Source organism: Podarcis raffonei, chromosome 9, assembly GCF_027172205.1.
Source record: "Podarcis raffonei isolate rPodRaf1 chromosome 9, rPodRaf1.pri, whole genome shotgun sequence".
Classification (NCBI taxonomy): domain Eukaryota; kingdom Metazoa; phylum Chordata; class Lepidosauria; order Squamata; family Lacertidae; genus Podarcis; species Podarcis raffonei.
Genome location: NC_070610.1, coordinates 11,161,077 through 11,177,968, shown reverse-complemented (window position 1 = coordinate 11,177,968; position 16,892 = coordinate 11,161,077). Strand labels below are relative to the sequence as shown.

Below are 16,892 nucleotides of genomic sequence, written 5' to 3'. Positions count from 1 at the left end.
ACTGTGCTCCCCCAGTATGTTTTCCCTTACTGACCTCTGGAGGTTCCAGTTGTCAGTCCTGTTCCTGCGGGTGCAGGTTCAGGTAGTCCGAACCAATGCCTAAGCAACCACTCACATGCTGTGATCAATAAAGTTGTGGCCAAATTAACACCAAATATCTTAAACAAATATTCGGTTTCCTGCGTGATTTATTTGGGAGGGGGTTTGAGGGTCTTCACATGCAACAAACTATTAGCAGTGACTTATCGCTGTGGGTTAAACCACAGAGCCTAGGACTTGCTGATCAGAAGGTCGGCGGTTCGAATCCCTGCGACGGGGTGAGCTCCCGTTGCTCAGTCCCTGCTCCTGCTAACCTAGCAGTTCGAAAGCACATCAAAGTGCAAGTAGATAAATAGGTACTGCTTCGGCGGGAAGGTAAACGGCGTTTCCGTGCGCTGCTCTGGTTGGCCACATGACCCAGAAGCTGTACGCCGGCTCCCTCGGCCAATAAAGCGAGATGAGCGCCGCAACCCCAGAGTTGGCCACGACTGGACCTAATGGTCAGGGGTCCCTTTACCTTTATCATGATATGTGAACTGGACCTTTGGTTTATTGGACTGAGTGGGAGCTGCGAAGAATCAAGCCAGCTCCTATCTGTGTAGCGCTGCCATGGCTTCTTTTTGTGACCAAGAAATGTTGGCAGAATATTGGAAACTGAAACATACGCATAGCAAAAGGGTGCTGAATTGGAAAAGAACAGTATGTCTGAGCAAGCCTACTGAGGATTGGCTATTCCGAAAATAAAACTGCTATATTTAGCCGCTTCAGGAAATTAATGTATTGTTGGTGTAACACTTGGACTGCGATAAATCTGCCCTCTAGTTGATCTCCAAGTGGCAGTCATGTTCAAAACACCCTTAAGACACCGACCCATAGCTAGAGGACTTGCATGATGAAACTCATTGCACTTTTCAAATCCGATAAATTACTCGAGAAGCTAAGAAACTTAAAAGATCATTTTTATTATTCCCCTTCCACATAATTAATCATATGGTTGCTTACGGATATTGTGGTGCTGTGATAGGATGCTGAAATACTATACAATGGACTTGGTTTTGTTGTTGTTGTTATTGAGCACATTGCTGCCCTCTTGTGTCTAAGAATGCTGAAACTCCCACTAGAAAGCAGAACTTTAAGTTTTATTACAGACCATTGTAAATAGTAGCATTTTGTGTGTGGAATTTTTAAAACGGCAGCTTTTCCTGTTCATGACAGAAAGGAAGTTAGAAGCATGAACCCCTAAGCCAGCCATTTTGTGAGGGCTTTCCTGCAGCTTCTTGGTCCAAACTTTGGTAACGAACATTCCTTATACCCCTTCTATTACTAGCTGGTGAAATAACATGTAATAATGACGTATGGGTACTTTATAAATGGCAGAGTATGTAACTAAAGAGAATATTTTGAAAGCCCTGCATGGTGAAATGCTCTTGTACCTGAACTCTCATGCCTGAAGTCATAACTTTCTCTAGGGGGTCCAGCGCTGTCTGAGGGGTTCAAATTTCAACACACCTGATGGAGGATTTCATTTTATAATAACAATAACAATAAGTATTATTATTTCATTTATATGCCACCCATCTGACTGGGTTGCCCCAGCCACTCTGGGAGGCTCCCAACAAAATATTAAAAGCACCAGCCACAAAAAACTTCCCTGAACAGGGCTGCCTTCAGATGTCTTCTAAAAGTTATGCAATTCTTTATCTCCTTGACATCTGATAGGAGGGCGTTCCACAGGGCAGGTGCCACTGCTGAGAAGGCCTTCTGCCTGGTTCCCTGTAACCTCACTTCTCGCAGAGAGGGAACCGCCAGAAGGGCCTCAGAGTTGGAACTCAGGTGAATGATGGGGATGGAGATGCTCCTTCAGGTATACTGGGCCAAGGCCGTTTAGGGCTTTAAAGGTCAGCACCAACACTTTGAATCGCGCTCAGAAATGCACTCAAGGCTAGGGTAGATCCTTTAGGACCAGTGTTGTGTGGTCCCAGCAGCCACTCCCAATCACCTGCCTAGCTGCTGCAATCTGGATGAGTTGTAGTTTCTGAGTCACCTTCAAAAGCAGCATTGCAGTAGTCCAAGCGGGAGATAACTAGAGCATGCACCACTCTGGCGAGACATTCCACGGACAGGTAGGGTCTCAGCCTTCGTACCAGATGTAGCTGGTCAACAGCTGCCCTGGATACAGAATTGACCTGGGCCTCCATGGACAGCTGAGAGTCCAAAATGACTCCCAGGCTGCGCACCTGGTCCTGCAGGGGCACAGTTTACCCATTTAGGACCAAGGAGTACGTAGGGTTTTGATATATAGGAATGTGTATCTAAGCTGCCTCCCCCCCATTGTTCAGGTACAGCTTCAGTTGGGAAGTTATTTCTCTTTTAAGGCACATTGGGCGCTATTTTCATTATGTCTGATGAAGTCATATCTTGAGGGTGAGTCTGGACTTCCCTTCTGCCCGTACCGGCCAGTCGTGTCCGACTCTAGGGTTGTGCGCCCATCTCACTTAAGAGGCCGGGGGCCAGCGCTGTCCGGAGACACTTCTGGGTCACGTGGCCAGCGTGGCGAAGCTGCTCTGGCGAGCCGGCACCAGCGCAGCACACGGAAACGCCGTTTACCTTCCCGCTATAAAGCCGTACCTATTTATCTACTTGCCCACTGCTAGGTGGGCAGGAGCTGGGACCGAAGACGGGAGCTCACCCCGCCGCAGGGATTCGAACCGCCAACCATGCGATCGGCAAGCCCTAGGCACTGAGGTTTTACCCACAGCGCCACCCGCGTCCCCTGCTTTTGATAGCCATAGCTAAACAAACAGAAACATCTCCCCTTCTTCGCTTTCTCTCTAGCAACCTTATCTAGAAAACACTTGTGCCTTTCATCTCTCAGCCAATCAAAGCAGTAGTTTGTTTACCAAGAAAATGATTTCCACAACCCATTTCCTGAGAACCTTGGTATCACCTTTAGTTTCTCTTCTTGGCCACCAACCCTACTCGCCCCTCAAAAACAGAGCCAGGTCTCACAACACCCTCAGGCACCTGACCTGATCACAAAGAAGGCATGTTCTACATATTTTTGGTCTTCTTGAAAACAGGTGTGTGTGTGTGAGAGAGAGAGAGAGAGAGAGAGAAAGCCTCAAGCCTCACTACAAACTTGATATGTAGAATTGCATCCTAAATATGCTCAACAACCTTTGTTCTAAAATCTCAGTTATAAAAGCAGATACAGTGGTACCTTGGTTCTCAAACAGCCTAGTTCACAAACAACTTAGAACCCGAATGTCGCAAACCCAGAAGCGAGCGTTCCGGTTCTTGAATTATTTTTTGGATGTCGAACGTGTCCTGAGCTTCCGTTTTTAGTGTTGTGCTTCCCTTTTTAGAGAGATCACGCTGATTGGGGTGGTGGGGAGAAGCATTTTTCAACAGCCTGGAACGGATTACTGTAATCCGTTTTGCATTACTTTCTGTGGGAAAGCGCACCTTGGTTTTGGAATGTTTTGGTTTTGGAACGGACTTCCGGAACGGATTAAGTTCGAGAACCAAGGCACTACTGTATTATAGTTTGGTGCACTGTACATCTTTTGTAAATGGGCGCAGAGATCAAGGTGGGGTTGAAACATAATGGTATCCCCCTGACCGATGCCAGTTCTTCCAATAGCCTCACTTTGCTCAGCAAATTATCTTTCTAGTTCCTCTTTGAATCAGGATAGTTCCTCTTTGAATCTAGTTCCTCTTTGAATCAGATCACACTGATCACTGCAGATATCAGCTCAACTTCTTTTAATGCGAACAGCGTAGAACGTGTCAGGAATCTAACAATGCTACTCACATTTCTCCTTGCAGTAAATATCCCTGCTAGGAGATGGGGGAGCTCGTATGTGAACTTCCCTGCTCCTGGAGAAATAGTTTGTACAGGCTTTGGCCCCTTTAGCAGAAAAGAAGTTTTGTAAAGTAGTTTTCGAAATCTCTGTTTGGTAGTGGTAAAATCCTCGCTGTTTGCAGTCTCTTGTACAATTTGTACATGGGCATGTTATTCATATGCATTCCTTGCCACTTTTCTTAGGAATGTCCCAGTGGGATTGTTAATGAAGAGACCTTCAAAGAGATTTACTCTCAGTTCTTCCCACAGGGAGGTGAGTACTCTGCGCATAATTAGTCTTGTTTGCATGCACAACCAATTGCCATAATTGCTTTGAAATTTGGCCTAAACAGGTTGTTGTTCTAGTTAATTAAGCCTTTTATACTACTTAATGGGTGGACAGAAGTACTTCGGGGTTTTAATTAAAGAGTGGAAATACCTACTAGCAATATCTATTTATAAAAGCACACAATCTGCAATTTGTTTGCTTAGATGTACAGCTCGCTCCATCCCAAAGGCTCTGGACAAGTAACAAAAGCAATAGTTAAATTCATATATTCCCTGTCGCCCTGTTTACTAAAAAAGCCTTGAGGTCCCAAAGGAGCCCATGTGGGTAGGGTCTTGCAAAACTCAGTACTGAGCTTTGGGGAAACTGCAGCAGAAAAGCCCCCGTGCAAAGCACTTCAAAGGGGCTCATTGTCAGGTCTTGCTAAGCCCCTTTCTATCTTGTGGAGCTCTTTGAAATGGGCTCTGCAAGCACATGGCCAAAAAGCCCACCTGATGTCATGGTGTTGTCTAAACCACTGAGCCTCTTGGGCTTGCTGATCAGAAGGTTGGCGGTTTGAATCTCCACAACGGGGTGAGTTCCCATTGCTCTGTCCCAGCTCATGCCAACCTAGCAGTTCGAAAGCATGCCAGTGCAAGTAGAAGGTAAACGGTGTTTCCATGCGCTCTGGTTTCCGTCACAGTGTTCCGTTGTGCCAGAAGCGGTTTAGTCCTACTGACCACATGACCTGGAAAGCTGTCTGTGGACAAACACCAGCTCCCTCGGCCTGAAAGCGAGATGAGTGCCACAACCCCATAGTCGCCTTTGACTGGACTTAACCGTCCAGGGGTCCTTTACCTTTAACCATGTGATTACCACAGGGTGGGGGAGATCAAGACTTGGCCCACCACCCAGATCCAGTTCCCCATCCCAGACTTAGACAAGGGACAAATATTATAAAGATATGGTCTCTTGGATAGTAATAAAGTGTTGTTGTTGTTTAGTCGTTTAGTCGTGTCCGACTCTTCGTGACCCCATGAACTGGAGCACGCCAGGCACTCCTGTAAATAAAGTAGAATGGATTTTTAAAAAGTTAAAAGTAAGGCTGGATTAAAAGTCAACAAGATATGCAGATATCCATCATTCATTCATTTCTCTTCTCTGTTAAATTCCCAGTATCTTAATATTAAAGCAAGTAAGCAGGCAGATCTGCAGAGCACTCTATGTCCGCTCAAGTGAAAAACACTTTATCAGAGGGGCTTCTTAGCTACAACTTTGGAATGCAGTCATTCCTCGGAAGTCAAACGGAATCTGTTCTGGAAGTCCGTTCGACTTCCAAAATGCTTGGAAACCAAAGCGCGGCTTTTGATTGGCTGCAGGAACCTCCTGCAGCTAATCGGAAGCCACTGAAGCCCCGTCGGACATCCTGGTTCCAAAAATGTTCGCAAACCAGAACACTCACTTCTGGGTTTCCGGCATTCGGGAGCCAAAACGTTCGACTGGCAAGGCATCATTCAGGATCCAAGGTACGACTGTATTCACTCTACAAGGCTGTAGCATGCAGCAATGAGGCTCCATTTTTTTATTCAAACAATATCCAAAAAGTCAAAATATTATTTAGCCCTGAAGTGTCTTTAAGAAAGGCCCATTAGCATTCCTCCAAGTCTCCTTGAAGACTTTCGTTCTCTGTTAAATGACTGAGGTGGGTAGCCGTCAGGGCCATCTGGAGTCTGTCATATGTTTGCTTGTGAATATCTTAATTACATTGCTACACATATAATGAAGCATAGAAAAAGAAATTAGCTACAAGTGCTCTTAACATTTGCATAGGGGTTTTTTCCTTTGCTGTTCTTGCAATTTAATTTGAATCCATTCAAGAGCTGGCCTTAGAACCTTGCCGTGCTCCCTCTACTGAAATCTCTTTGTCGCCCTAATCTCCAAAATCTAAAATAAAGCCCTAGGTTCTCATTGAAGAGTTTAAGCTTGCCTGTTCCAAGTGTTCTAACTGATGAAGAGTCTTTAATTGTGAAAATAAAAGTTGGAGATTTAAGAGGGCCCACCCTCTTGCGAAATTGCTGCGAGTTCATGAGAACTTGGAACACAGTAGATAATTCTTTATAAGCTCTATATGTGCATGTATGTTCACGATTATTCCCCTCCTACAGTATCTTACATTTGTGAGTGCAGAAGGAAATGTAGGCGGCAGTTGAACAGTGAGTCAAAGCCTAAAGCTGGTGTGGATTTGTGATTCCCCAATTATCTCTATGGGTTTTCCTTTGTTATGCTAGGCCTGCTGCTTTCTTTCTCTCAACAAAACTGGGCATTTGTCACTGGTAATTTCCAGATCTTATACATTTGAGTATAGTGTGGGTCATATGCAATCCCCCACTTAGTATTCTTTTCCCTCTCGTTACTCAATATTTTCTTCTAGCATTTATTACAGCTTCTCTGTCTTCAACGTTTTCCCCCTTTGTATATTTTACAGTGTTAAGTTGTGGGTGAACATATCAGACGACACAGCGATTCTTCAAACAGCTCTTGTTTATTCACAAGCCAGAACAGAACTGAAGGGTTCAGTCAGCCTGCTTATATAGAGCTCCAGTGCAACATAACTGTAACAATTTTCTAAAACTATCCAATCACGGAACGTCACTTTTGATCCCTTATTTGCATAACTATCTACAGTATCCCCCTGCTGGCCCAGGGTGAGAACTTCAGTACATAACAATCAGCTACATGGCCAGGGTATAATTGTGTTTTCACTCGCCGTTCTTTAAGAGCAATCCAGTGGGGATTTCTCTTGGGCAAGTCCCGTTGAAGTGAATAGGAGTTGCCCACAATCTCGTGCTCTTAAGCCGTTCTTCACCAGATCTTTCCACTTGAAAAATGCCATCCATTCACTTTCTCATGTCGGGGGAAAAGGCACAAGGGGGAGAACCATAGCTTGGTGGTCCAACATCTGCTTTGGATGCAGGCGGATTTGTGTCTCGTGTGTCCCAGTGTTCATGGAATCTTAAGAGTTGGAAGGAACCACAATGGACATCTAGTCCAACCCTCTGCAATGCAGGAATCTTTTGCCCACTGCTGAGCATCTCCAAGGGACTCTGGGAATGTCCCCTGTCTGAAATCCCAGAGAAGAATCTCATGGAGGGCCAGCGTGGTGCAGTGGTTAGAGTGTCTGTCGGACATGACCCTGGGAGATCAGGGTTCAAATCCCCACTTGACATGAAGCTCACTGGGTGACCTTGGGCCATTCACTACCTCTCAGCCTAACCCACCTTACAGGGTTGTTGTGGGGGTTAAATGGGGAGGGGGGGACCATGTGCGCCACCTTGATCTCCTTAGAAGGAAAACAAGTAGGATATAAATGCAATAAATAATAGCAATAATAAATAATCCCCGTTCATGTCAGCACTACTCAGCTAGACGAGCCAGTGGCCTAACTTGGTATAAGACAGCTTCCTAGCAAGACGGGCAGAATTTTGTGGAGCTAATGGAAGTCAGCTTTAATTGTCAACAACAACAGTTCTGGATATTTTATCTGGATGTTAAAAAGTAGGTGCCTCCCATTGTTCAAAACACCCACAGCAATGTGTGTGTGTGTGTGTGTTCAAAAACGGACATTACAAAAATAAAAATAAGAAACCTGGTTAAAACAGCTTGGTGGTTTCTGGTGTAGGTTTTCCATTCTGCTAAGGTCAGTTGAGTAAGACCGTGACGCTCTTGCTTTCCAAATTTATGTAATTTGTTTTCTTATAGGCTTTAACCACTTTAACCATTCCACCCCACCACCTGAACCAAAGTGAACATTTAAGGTACCACTCCTGCCCCACCTTCTCAACCACCAAAGTAATAAGTCTACCCTCCGACGTCTGATTAGACCTGATGTGTAGTTGCTGTGAATGTGCCAGTGTTGCACCAAGAATGAAGCTATTGGACCCCTGATATTGCATGGTCTGAGTCTCTTAAGATGTTAGCACTCTCTATTGCTTCCTGCTGCCACCTGTCAGAATGCTAATATATTGTAGTAGTAGTAGTATCAGTAGTAGTAGTAATAATAATAATAATAATAATAATAATAATAATAATAATAATAATAATTTATTATTTATACCCCGCCCATCTGGCTGAGTTTCCCCAGCCACTCTGGGCAGCTAGTTATCATTACTGGGTACAAAACCAGAAACCTTATTTAATTTTTTTAAAAGAAAAACCTGAAACACTCCCCCTCTCTGTCCTGATTTATATTCCAGACTTAGTGGGAGAGAAATCACATTAAGTAGCTCTAATTAAAAGCTTAAGGACTACAACCTTTGGCTTATGTTTAATCACAATTGTCTTCACTGCCTTGGATATTTTATTGAATGAAGGCTGTGAAACCACTGGAATTAACTGAAATGTCTTAAAGGTAAAGTCCTGTAAATCTGGTACTCTTCTTTATTGATTTTTGCAGAGTGTGGTTTAAAACCTTTGATTCTGTTCAGTGGCTGGGATCTGAGAAATGACACGATGAAAGCACACATTGCTTGTTTTCCTATTTATTTTTTAAATTACCACATACCAATAAAGAGGAAAATGCAAGAAATGAAAGAAGAAAATAGTGTTCAAACTGGTTACTGTAATTATGTAGGGAATAAAATTCTAATTAATTCAGGATCCTACAAATCAGGATCACCATTAGAAGACAGCAATCCTATGGCTCCCAGGAGGATATTCCGGGTACTGTAGGATTTTGCAAATCTCCCTCTCTCTGGTCCCTGCCAGCCATATTGAAAAGGACCTCCGCCATTTGCCTTCCACTGTTCTCGCTTTGCCATTGGAAATGGCAAAAGGGACACAGATGGATTGGAGGAAAGTTTGAGCCCATGGCATCCACAGCCCTCCCATTCTCAACAAAAACCACCAGGGCGTGGCATGGGGGTGGGGATTGTGCCAGGCCTGGTTCTGGTATATTTCTTTTCATTTCAGCCAACCCTGCACACCTTCCATTCTGGCCAGCACAAGACAGGCAGAACATGGAATTGGGTGGTTTGACTGCTACAGTTTGTTTTTACTCCCCTCCTTAGATGCTTCTATTAGGAAGGAAGGAAGAAGAGGCAATGATTTGCTGTAGCAAAATTCCTCATGGTGCTATGTTATATACTGTACACCAGCTATTGTAGAAATAACAACAACAACTGATTTATTTATTTCTACCCCGCACATCTGGCTGGGTTTCCCCAGCCATTCTTGGCAGCTCCCAACAGAAGATTAAAAACAGAATAAAATTTCAAAGGTTAAAGACTTCCCTAAACAGGGCTGCCTTCAGATGTCTTCAGAAAATGAAATGGGCCTCTGTACTAGTCTAGATATGCATGCTAAATAAAGATTGAAATCCTTTTATTCAAATAAGATTGGTTTCATTGGAAATACTTTATTTCCATTCAAAAATTCTAGGCAGCTAACAACTATCCTATAAAAATGATAATCAATTAACTTTAAATGAAAACGAAACAAAAGGTTGCTGATAACACCAGCATACGGTAGTTTTTTATGAGGTTTAAAAACAATTGTGTGCAAATATACTGTTGATTGATGGGTTTCAGTTTAATTCTGAATGTTTATAGCTGTGGGACCTTTGGGCCTTTGTGAACCTTTCTTCTTCTCTGAAATTCTTTTTCCTGTCATAGCATATTTTCCATAACACAGTCAATAATATCTTCTATATAGTGCATTTCTGAATATTTTAAACTCTTACAGTATTATTAATATTACTGTTATACAGCATCCATTGATTTCATTGGGAATGTTAGTGAAAAAAAGAGTGTTTTGAGTTTGTTATAAACATGCAACACCAGATGGTGGTGGAAAGCAAAAAAAAAAAAAAAAGTTTGTTATTTTCTGTAGTCTTTTTCCCCCCTTTTGTTATAACGATTCAGTTTCTGACTTATTTATAGCATTTCTTCCACCCTATAAAGTGCTACACTTTGGTTGGACCACATCCATTAATGATGATGATGGTGATCAAAATCACAAGTGATCTTTTGACAGCTGTTATTAAAAAAATGTGATGAATCTTTAAAGAAATGTGAATAAGAGTATGTGATAATAATTCTATCTATAGCTACTATGTGTTACAGAAAAGGAAGTTAAGAGATGTTCTTAGAAAACACTCTTTACTTAAACCTTGAACATAACAAAAAGCAAGGCTTTGGTGAACTTTGCTGAATATTACCCTCTTCCTTTTCAAACTGAATTATGAAATATTCTGAGAATTCTGAGAATGCAGAATTTGAGATACTTAAATTAGCTTCGCAGCAATAGACACAAACACCAGTCTAGAGATTCACATATGCTTAAATGCATGCATGAATCTTTGCATATCTTCCAGTGCTTGGACTTGATCTGTGCATCTCTAGGGTATTTTCTGTGGAAATAGAAATACAGATCCATAAACAATTTCTGGATAGTATCTGGATAATAGCCAAAGCACAGCTCATGCCACTTGGTCTGTTTTTCTGAGGACTTTTGACTAATATTTATTGAAAGAGGTGTTATAAGAAAAACCGCTCCTTTTCCCTTATGGGCCTGTATAGAGTCCTTATGTAGGTTCTCTATCGGTAGGAGAAAATAACAGAGGCCAACTAGAGAATATTGAGAAGCGAAGCAGCTAGTAAGCCTGATCTTTATTAAACTATTTCAACAGGGTCCCCCACTCAGGGACTCAGGGAGGAGAGGAACCCCAAACAATGGTGTGCAAGCCCCTATATAGACTTTTGAAACTGCCCCGCCTGTAGCTCAAGATCACCCCCCAAAACACCATACAAACATCACAGAAGGGGCGACCTACAGCAGAAAACCTGTCTGCCAGGATACCTGATAATGGTCACGGACTGCTTTTACCTGGGCATCCTGGTCATTCTTTTGTGGTGGTAAATACTCAGTTCCTGAATCCAAGTCACAGGCGCACCCTAAAGGTAAAGGTAAAGGGACCCCTGACCATTAAGTCCAGTTGTGGCCGACTCTGGGTTGCAGCGCTCATCTCGCTTTATTGGCCAAGGGAGCTGGCGTACAGCTGGTCATGTGACCAGCATGACTAAGCCGCTTCTGGCGAACCAGAGCAGCACACGGAAACGCCGTTTACCTTCCTGCCAGAGCGGTACCTATTTATTTACTTGCACTTTGACGTGCTTTTGAACTGTTAGGTTGGCAGGACAGGGACCGAGCAATGGGAGCTCACCCTGTCGCGGGTATTCGAACCGCCGACCTTCTGATCGGCAAGTCCTAGGCTCAGTGGTTTAACCCACAGCGCCACCCGCGTCCCTATTCATACACAAATATATACCCTTAAGACAGGATTTGTGAGCAAAGAGACAATGGTTTTTCCATTTCCTTCCTCCTTGCAGAGAAACATTTGAGGTCAATTTGGGAGAGTCAAAATTGTTTCAGGACTGTTTTCCTGTACTGTTTCAGACATGTGGTTTATAGATCCATGCATGTGTTTGCCTGGTACATCCATGGACATTTTATATCTTAGACCTTATAATTCTCATAACAGAGGAAAATAATAATTAGTTGGGGGCATTGGTGTATGGTAAATGGACTAGTTCCCTAAATGTTCCCAGTAAATTAAAGTATTAAAGCCTGGCGCTGAATTCCACTGGTTGGGGGAGAAATGTTCTTCTTTATAAGGCTGCTGAATTGAGTTTCTTTATTAATGCAATTAATAAGGAACAACCTTGTTTACATTGCAGATTCCACAACATACGCACATTTTCTGTTCAACGCATTTGACACAGATCACAACGGAAGTGTGAGTTTTGAGGTAAGGCTGTTTATTTCTGTTCTTGTCACCTGGTTTCTCTGGTAGGATCTGATCCAGCCAAAGTTTAAAGTGCCTTTGATTCCACTGAGAGAGTTCAGCATATTTTTCAGAACTCTCCCATGGAGTTCAACAGGGCTGTACTTCAGTTTTCTGAAGTATCATGACTTTTCAAAGTTTCATTAACAACAAAGAATCTGAAATGTATAAAAAAGATAAGATACGCAAATGCTCAGAAAGGTCTTAAATGGAATGTGTTGTATCTATACTTGCAATCTGGATTTAGTAGGACTTACTCCAAGAAAGAAACAGAAATTACTGTAAAAGCTCATAATTGTATCAATATTTTACTAAATATGCAAATATTAACAGATGTTTTAATAGCATAGTAAAAGCCAATAAAATATTACTTCTCATTAATTCTCATTTATCTAGCCTTCCTACAGTGGTACCTCGGGTTACATACGCTTCAGGTTACATGCGCTTCAGGTTACAGACTCCGCTAACCCAGAAATATTACCTTGGGTTTGCTTCAGGATGACAACAGAAATCGTGCTCCGGCGGTGTGGCAGCAGCAGGAGGTCCCATTAGCTAAAGTGGTGCTTCAGGTTAAGAACAGTTTCAGGTTAAGAACGGACCTCCAGAACGAATTAAGTACATAACTGTACTTTCATTCCCCGGTTCCCTGACAAATTGATATCAGTTATGAAAATGTTAAAATGAGTTCTCCTATCAAACTAGAGAAAGAAGGAAAAGGAAGTGAAAAAGGGAGATCTTTTAATTTGCCAGGCTCAGTTCTTCATCTTCAACTTCCTTCGTCTTCCAATACATTCCTTGTTTCTATATGTTATTCTAAATGTGACATTAAAATAAGGTTAGTAGTGATTTATTTTTTTTTTGCCATGAGGACGAGTGTTTTTCTTTTAAAATAGGGGTAATGTCTGCTAGAAGTGACCAGGCTTGGAATCCTAAAGTATTTTCAAGCAATATGCTGGATAAAGCCTTTAAGGTTGTGACCCAAAAGCTCAGTCCCTTACATGTAAGCTGTTTTGACATCAGTGGCATGTACATCTCTAAGTAAATGTTCTTAGGCTCAGATATAAATCTGCTATGTTGCTAGGGGTGAATAAATAATCCCCGTCTGGTTTCCTCAGATGACACAAGTGAAATATGCGTTAACCCTGTTGAAAAAGAGAGAGATGCTGTTTGTTTTCCGTGGTTCTCTTTTCCTCCGTCGAAGTGTTCCTTACGCATTCTTTTCAACAGACAGGGGCAAAAATATAGGGGACCTATTGCTAGGTTTGTTTGATCACAGGCAATTCCCAGTCCTGTCTCTAGATGCTTGTGCGTCAACTCTCATGTCAAAATGGCTTTGGGAAAGCTCGCACTGCCAGCCAGCAGAATGGCGGATGCCTTCATTTGCAGCTTGGGAACATTTCCTCTTTTCTTTCTAATCTCAGAGTGGCAGAGCCCAGAGAGAGGCTCGTGGCACCAGCGCTTCAGAACAGATCCCCTTAAATCTTTCGTGTACCTGTCTGCTGATCCTTCCTTTCTATTGTCTGGAGCAAAATATGAAGGAGTAGGGGTTTTTTGGTCATCTTTTCGCCTCCCTTATAGCTCAAACGGTATTTTGGTGCTTGTGAACAATGTTGTATGAAGAGCAGATTTCTGAAAGGAGTACGAGTTTGAATAGGCATGGAGGAAAGCAAATAGGTTTACCAAAAGAGCGATTTCCAGAGCTATTAGTGCCAGCCGGAATTCAGGTTTCTCGTTTCCTATCACATCACAACAGAACAGCCACAAGAAAGCCGCAATTTTTTTGTTGGCTTTCTTTAGGATGTTGCTGCATTGTTTATAAAATGTAGGAACGCATCAGGCCTTCACAATCTTGGTCTTTGTTACTGGCTATGTAAAGAAAGTTATTTTCATTTTGCACAGGTCAACGTGCACTTAGCTTCAGCAAATGTTCTCTCTGTGTGTAAGTCCGATGGACGGTTCTAATCCTTGATTCCAACGAGTGCTAACCGGGCTGCCAGTGATTGTAGTGCCTCATGGAGCCTCTTCCCTTGGGGTTTTAAGCCAATAAAATCAGGATGTGCCATGAATTAGCTAGATGGGGTTAGAGGTCGGGCAAAGAGTTTGCTTTTTCCTGAGTTTTTTTCTGATATGCAGAGCCCACAAGAGTATCGCTCATTGATCAACATCGAGGTCAGCAAATACAACCTCAACTTTCTTGCTCTGTTTGATGTAGCTTTTGCTTTACATAAAAAGATAAGGGGAGGCTTGTTGGATCAGGCCAAATGCTTGTCTACTATTTCATCCTAGTCTCACAGTGGCCAACCAGAAATTAATTCCCAGTAACTTTCAGATTACTTTTATTCCTCTTGGGATGAAGCTCCTATATTACTAAATTAATTGAGTTTATTGCCCATAGGCTAACGTACAAGTGCAGAAGAAGACTACTTTCTCATACAAAATTGGATGTACCACTTATTGTTTGTTCTATTTTGGGCCACCCTCCAGTATAAATAATCCCAGGGTGACTCACAGCTGTTTTTACACTTCTATAATGTTGTTATCAGGAATTCTCTGTAATAAAATAGTTATTCACTGTATGTTCAATAGGCCAGTCCTGCCTGCTCAGCCTTAGTTGCTTTGTTGTAGAGCATGAGACTCTTAATTCCTAATTCTATTATTCTTTACTTAGCCATTGGTCCCTAACTTTGGACTGTCAGCTTTCATGCTCTGGGTCTTCCATGCGAGGGAGGGAGGCAAAACTGCCATTCGGTTTTGAGGACAACCTTGTTTGGTTTTGGTTTCTGCAGGTATTTTTTTTAAAGCAGCATTGTTACAATGGCAAATTTTGCATCTCAAGCACAGACACACGCGCACAGAGATAATAGAAGTATAGGGTCACCAAGTCCAAATCTCTGCATTGCAGGACTCACAGCAAAATAGATGGAAATAGATCTTTTATTAATCCATCATCTTGCTCTCTTTCAGGATTTTGTTATGGGCCTTTCAATTTTACTCCGGGGGACGGTGCAAGAAAAACTCAACTGGGCTTTTAATCTGTATGATATAAATAAGGACGGTTGTATAACTAAAGAGGTGAGGAGACCATTTCACTTACTGTAATTTGAAAGCACTTGTCATTAATTGCATGCAACGGGGCTGTTGTTTATTCGTTTTAGTAGATTAATTCCAGGACTAGGGACTTCCTGCTATCCCAAATGGCTGTAGTCTAAGAGGCGAATAACAGGATCCCTTGTATACAGGACATTGGGACTCACTCACCTCTGCTCCAGTGCGAGATCTCGTGATAACACTGCCAAATGCTGCTGCTTCAAGCATCTGCTTGGGTTGCTTCCGCACTCAAGCTATCCTCCCCATGCACACCACTCACCTGCCCACCCAGGCTAAGTTATGCAAACAGCCAAATCAAGTGCTAAAGTTGCCGTCATTCCATTTCTGTCGGCATGTGTGTACGTTTGCAAGTTTGAGTACTCACTCGGAAAGAAAACTCTCTCCACAAACAAGGGAGAGAAGAAGAAAATTCAGTAGAACAGGACAGGCAGGACAGCAAACCTACATGAGGGAGTGAGCAAGTGTCTGATTTGGCCAAGGTAATCATTTGAAATGAAATTTAAATCAGATTTGTCCCCACCAGCTGCTTGACTTTGTTTAGTGTTTCTTTTCAATGCAAATTGAATCTCTGTTAAGTATAAAGACCGAGTCTCCTTACATTAAATGGAATTCACTCAGCACTCCAACAATGGGAGGGGTTTGCTATGATGGTTCCTGAAACAAGAGGCACAATGTGGTTTATCTCAGTCTTCTGCTTCCACCTGATGGCCATTTCTTACATTGCTTTTGAAAGATGCAGGTGGAATATTAAGGGAAATAGTGTGCTCGGACCCTGCTCCTACCAACCTAGCAGTTTGAAAGCACGCAGTGCAAGTAGATCAATACTTCCTGCGGGAAGGTAAACGGCATTTCCGTGCACTGCTCTAGTTTGCCAGAAGCGGCTTAGTCATGCTAGCCACATGACCCGGAAGCTGTATGCCAGCTCCCTCGGCCAGTAAAGCAAGATGAGCGCTGCAACCCCAGAGTCATCCGTGACTGGACCTAACTGTCAGGGGTCCCTTTACCTTTACCTGGGTCAGATAAAATGCTTCTGTAGGCATGAAAACATCTGATTTATCCAGAGATGGCATTTCTACAGGAAAATGTGTTTCCACTGCAAAAGACAGCTGGGGATAGCTGCAACACCCAGCAACTTAAGAAATGTTGGTTTCTAGCAGTTCATGCAACTACTTTTTCATCATTGCAAATGAAACACCTGCACATTATTTTTGGGAAGGTTTCTCACTTCTATGCTAGCAAGGCTTCTGTCTTGTAAATGCAACTCTTTTCCCAATTGTGCATTTTCCACTGCATATTTTCCTGCTCACTTTAATGTTTTGTTCCCTCCCCAACAGGAAATGCTGGATATTATGAAAGCTATATATGATATGATGGGGAAATGCACTTATCCTGTTGTCAAAGAAGATGCCCCGAGACAACACGTGGAAACGTTTTTCCAGGTAGGTACGATTTGGGGGGGGAGCATCAGGTGAAATGATGGTCATAGATAGTTATCGTATTGATAGTTTGCAGTGTGGCTATGTAACCTGCTTTTCTTGCTTTGTTGCCTATACTAATTTGATTAAGCAAATCCCCTTCCTTCTTCATTTCCGTTTTTGTCTTGCCTACTCTGTGAGTCTTTCATTTGGGTGGGTAAAATGTTTGAGACGCCCGCAAATTTGAAGCTCAGCACCTGTGATTTGTTAAAAGAAATATAACATGTCGGCAAGTGTAGGAGTAGTTTCTTAGGTAGCCATTATGCTATCACCTGTCCCCAAACCTGGCTTCTCATAGAAATGAAAGGTGGTAGTCTTAAC

General features: G+C 42.7%; 1 protein-coding gene across 8 annotated transcripts in view; it reads left to right on the top strand.

Annotated features, from left to right (window-relative positions):
- KCNIP4 (potassium voltage-gated channel interacting protein 4) overlaps window positions 1-16,892 on the top strand; it is a 268,060-nt gene that overhangs the window by 248,718 nt on the left and 2,450 nt on the right. For 7 of the 8 annotated variants that reach the window (XM_053403584.1, XM_053403586.1, XM_053403589.1 and 4 more), the window contains exons 3-6: window positions 4,088-4,157; window positions 11,882-11,952; window positions 14,953-15,060; window positions 16,431-16,535. In XM_053403584.1, the coding sequence (XP_053259559.1) occupies window positions 4,088-4,157; window positions 11,882-11,952; window positions 14,953-15,060; window positions 16,431-16,535 (354 nt within the window). The remainder of the gene's footprint in view (window positions 1-4,087; window positions 4,158-11,881; window positions 11,953-14,952; window positions 15,061-16,430; window positions 16,536-16,892) is intronic. The other variant, XM_053403583.1, reaches the window with a different exon arrangement.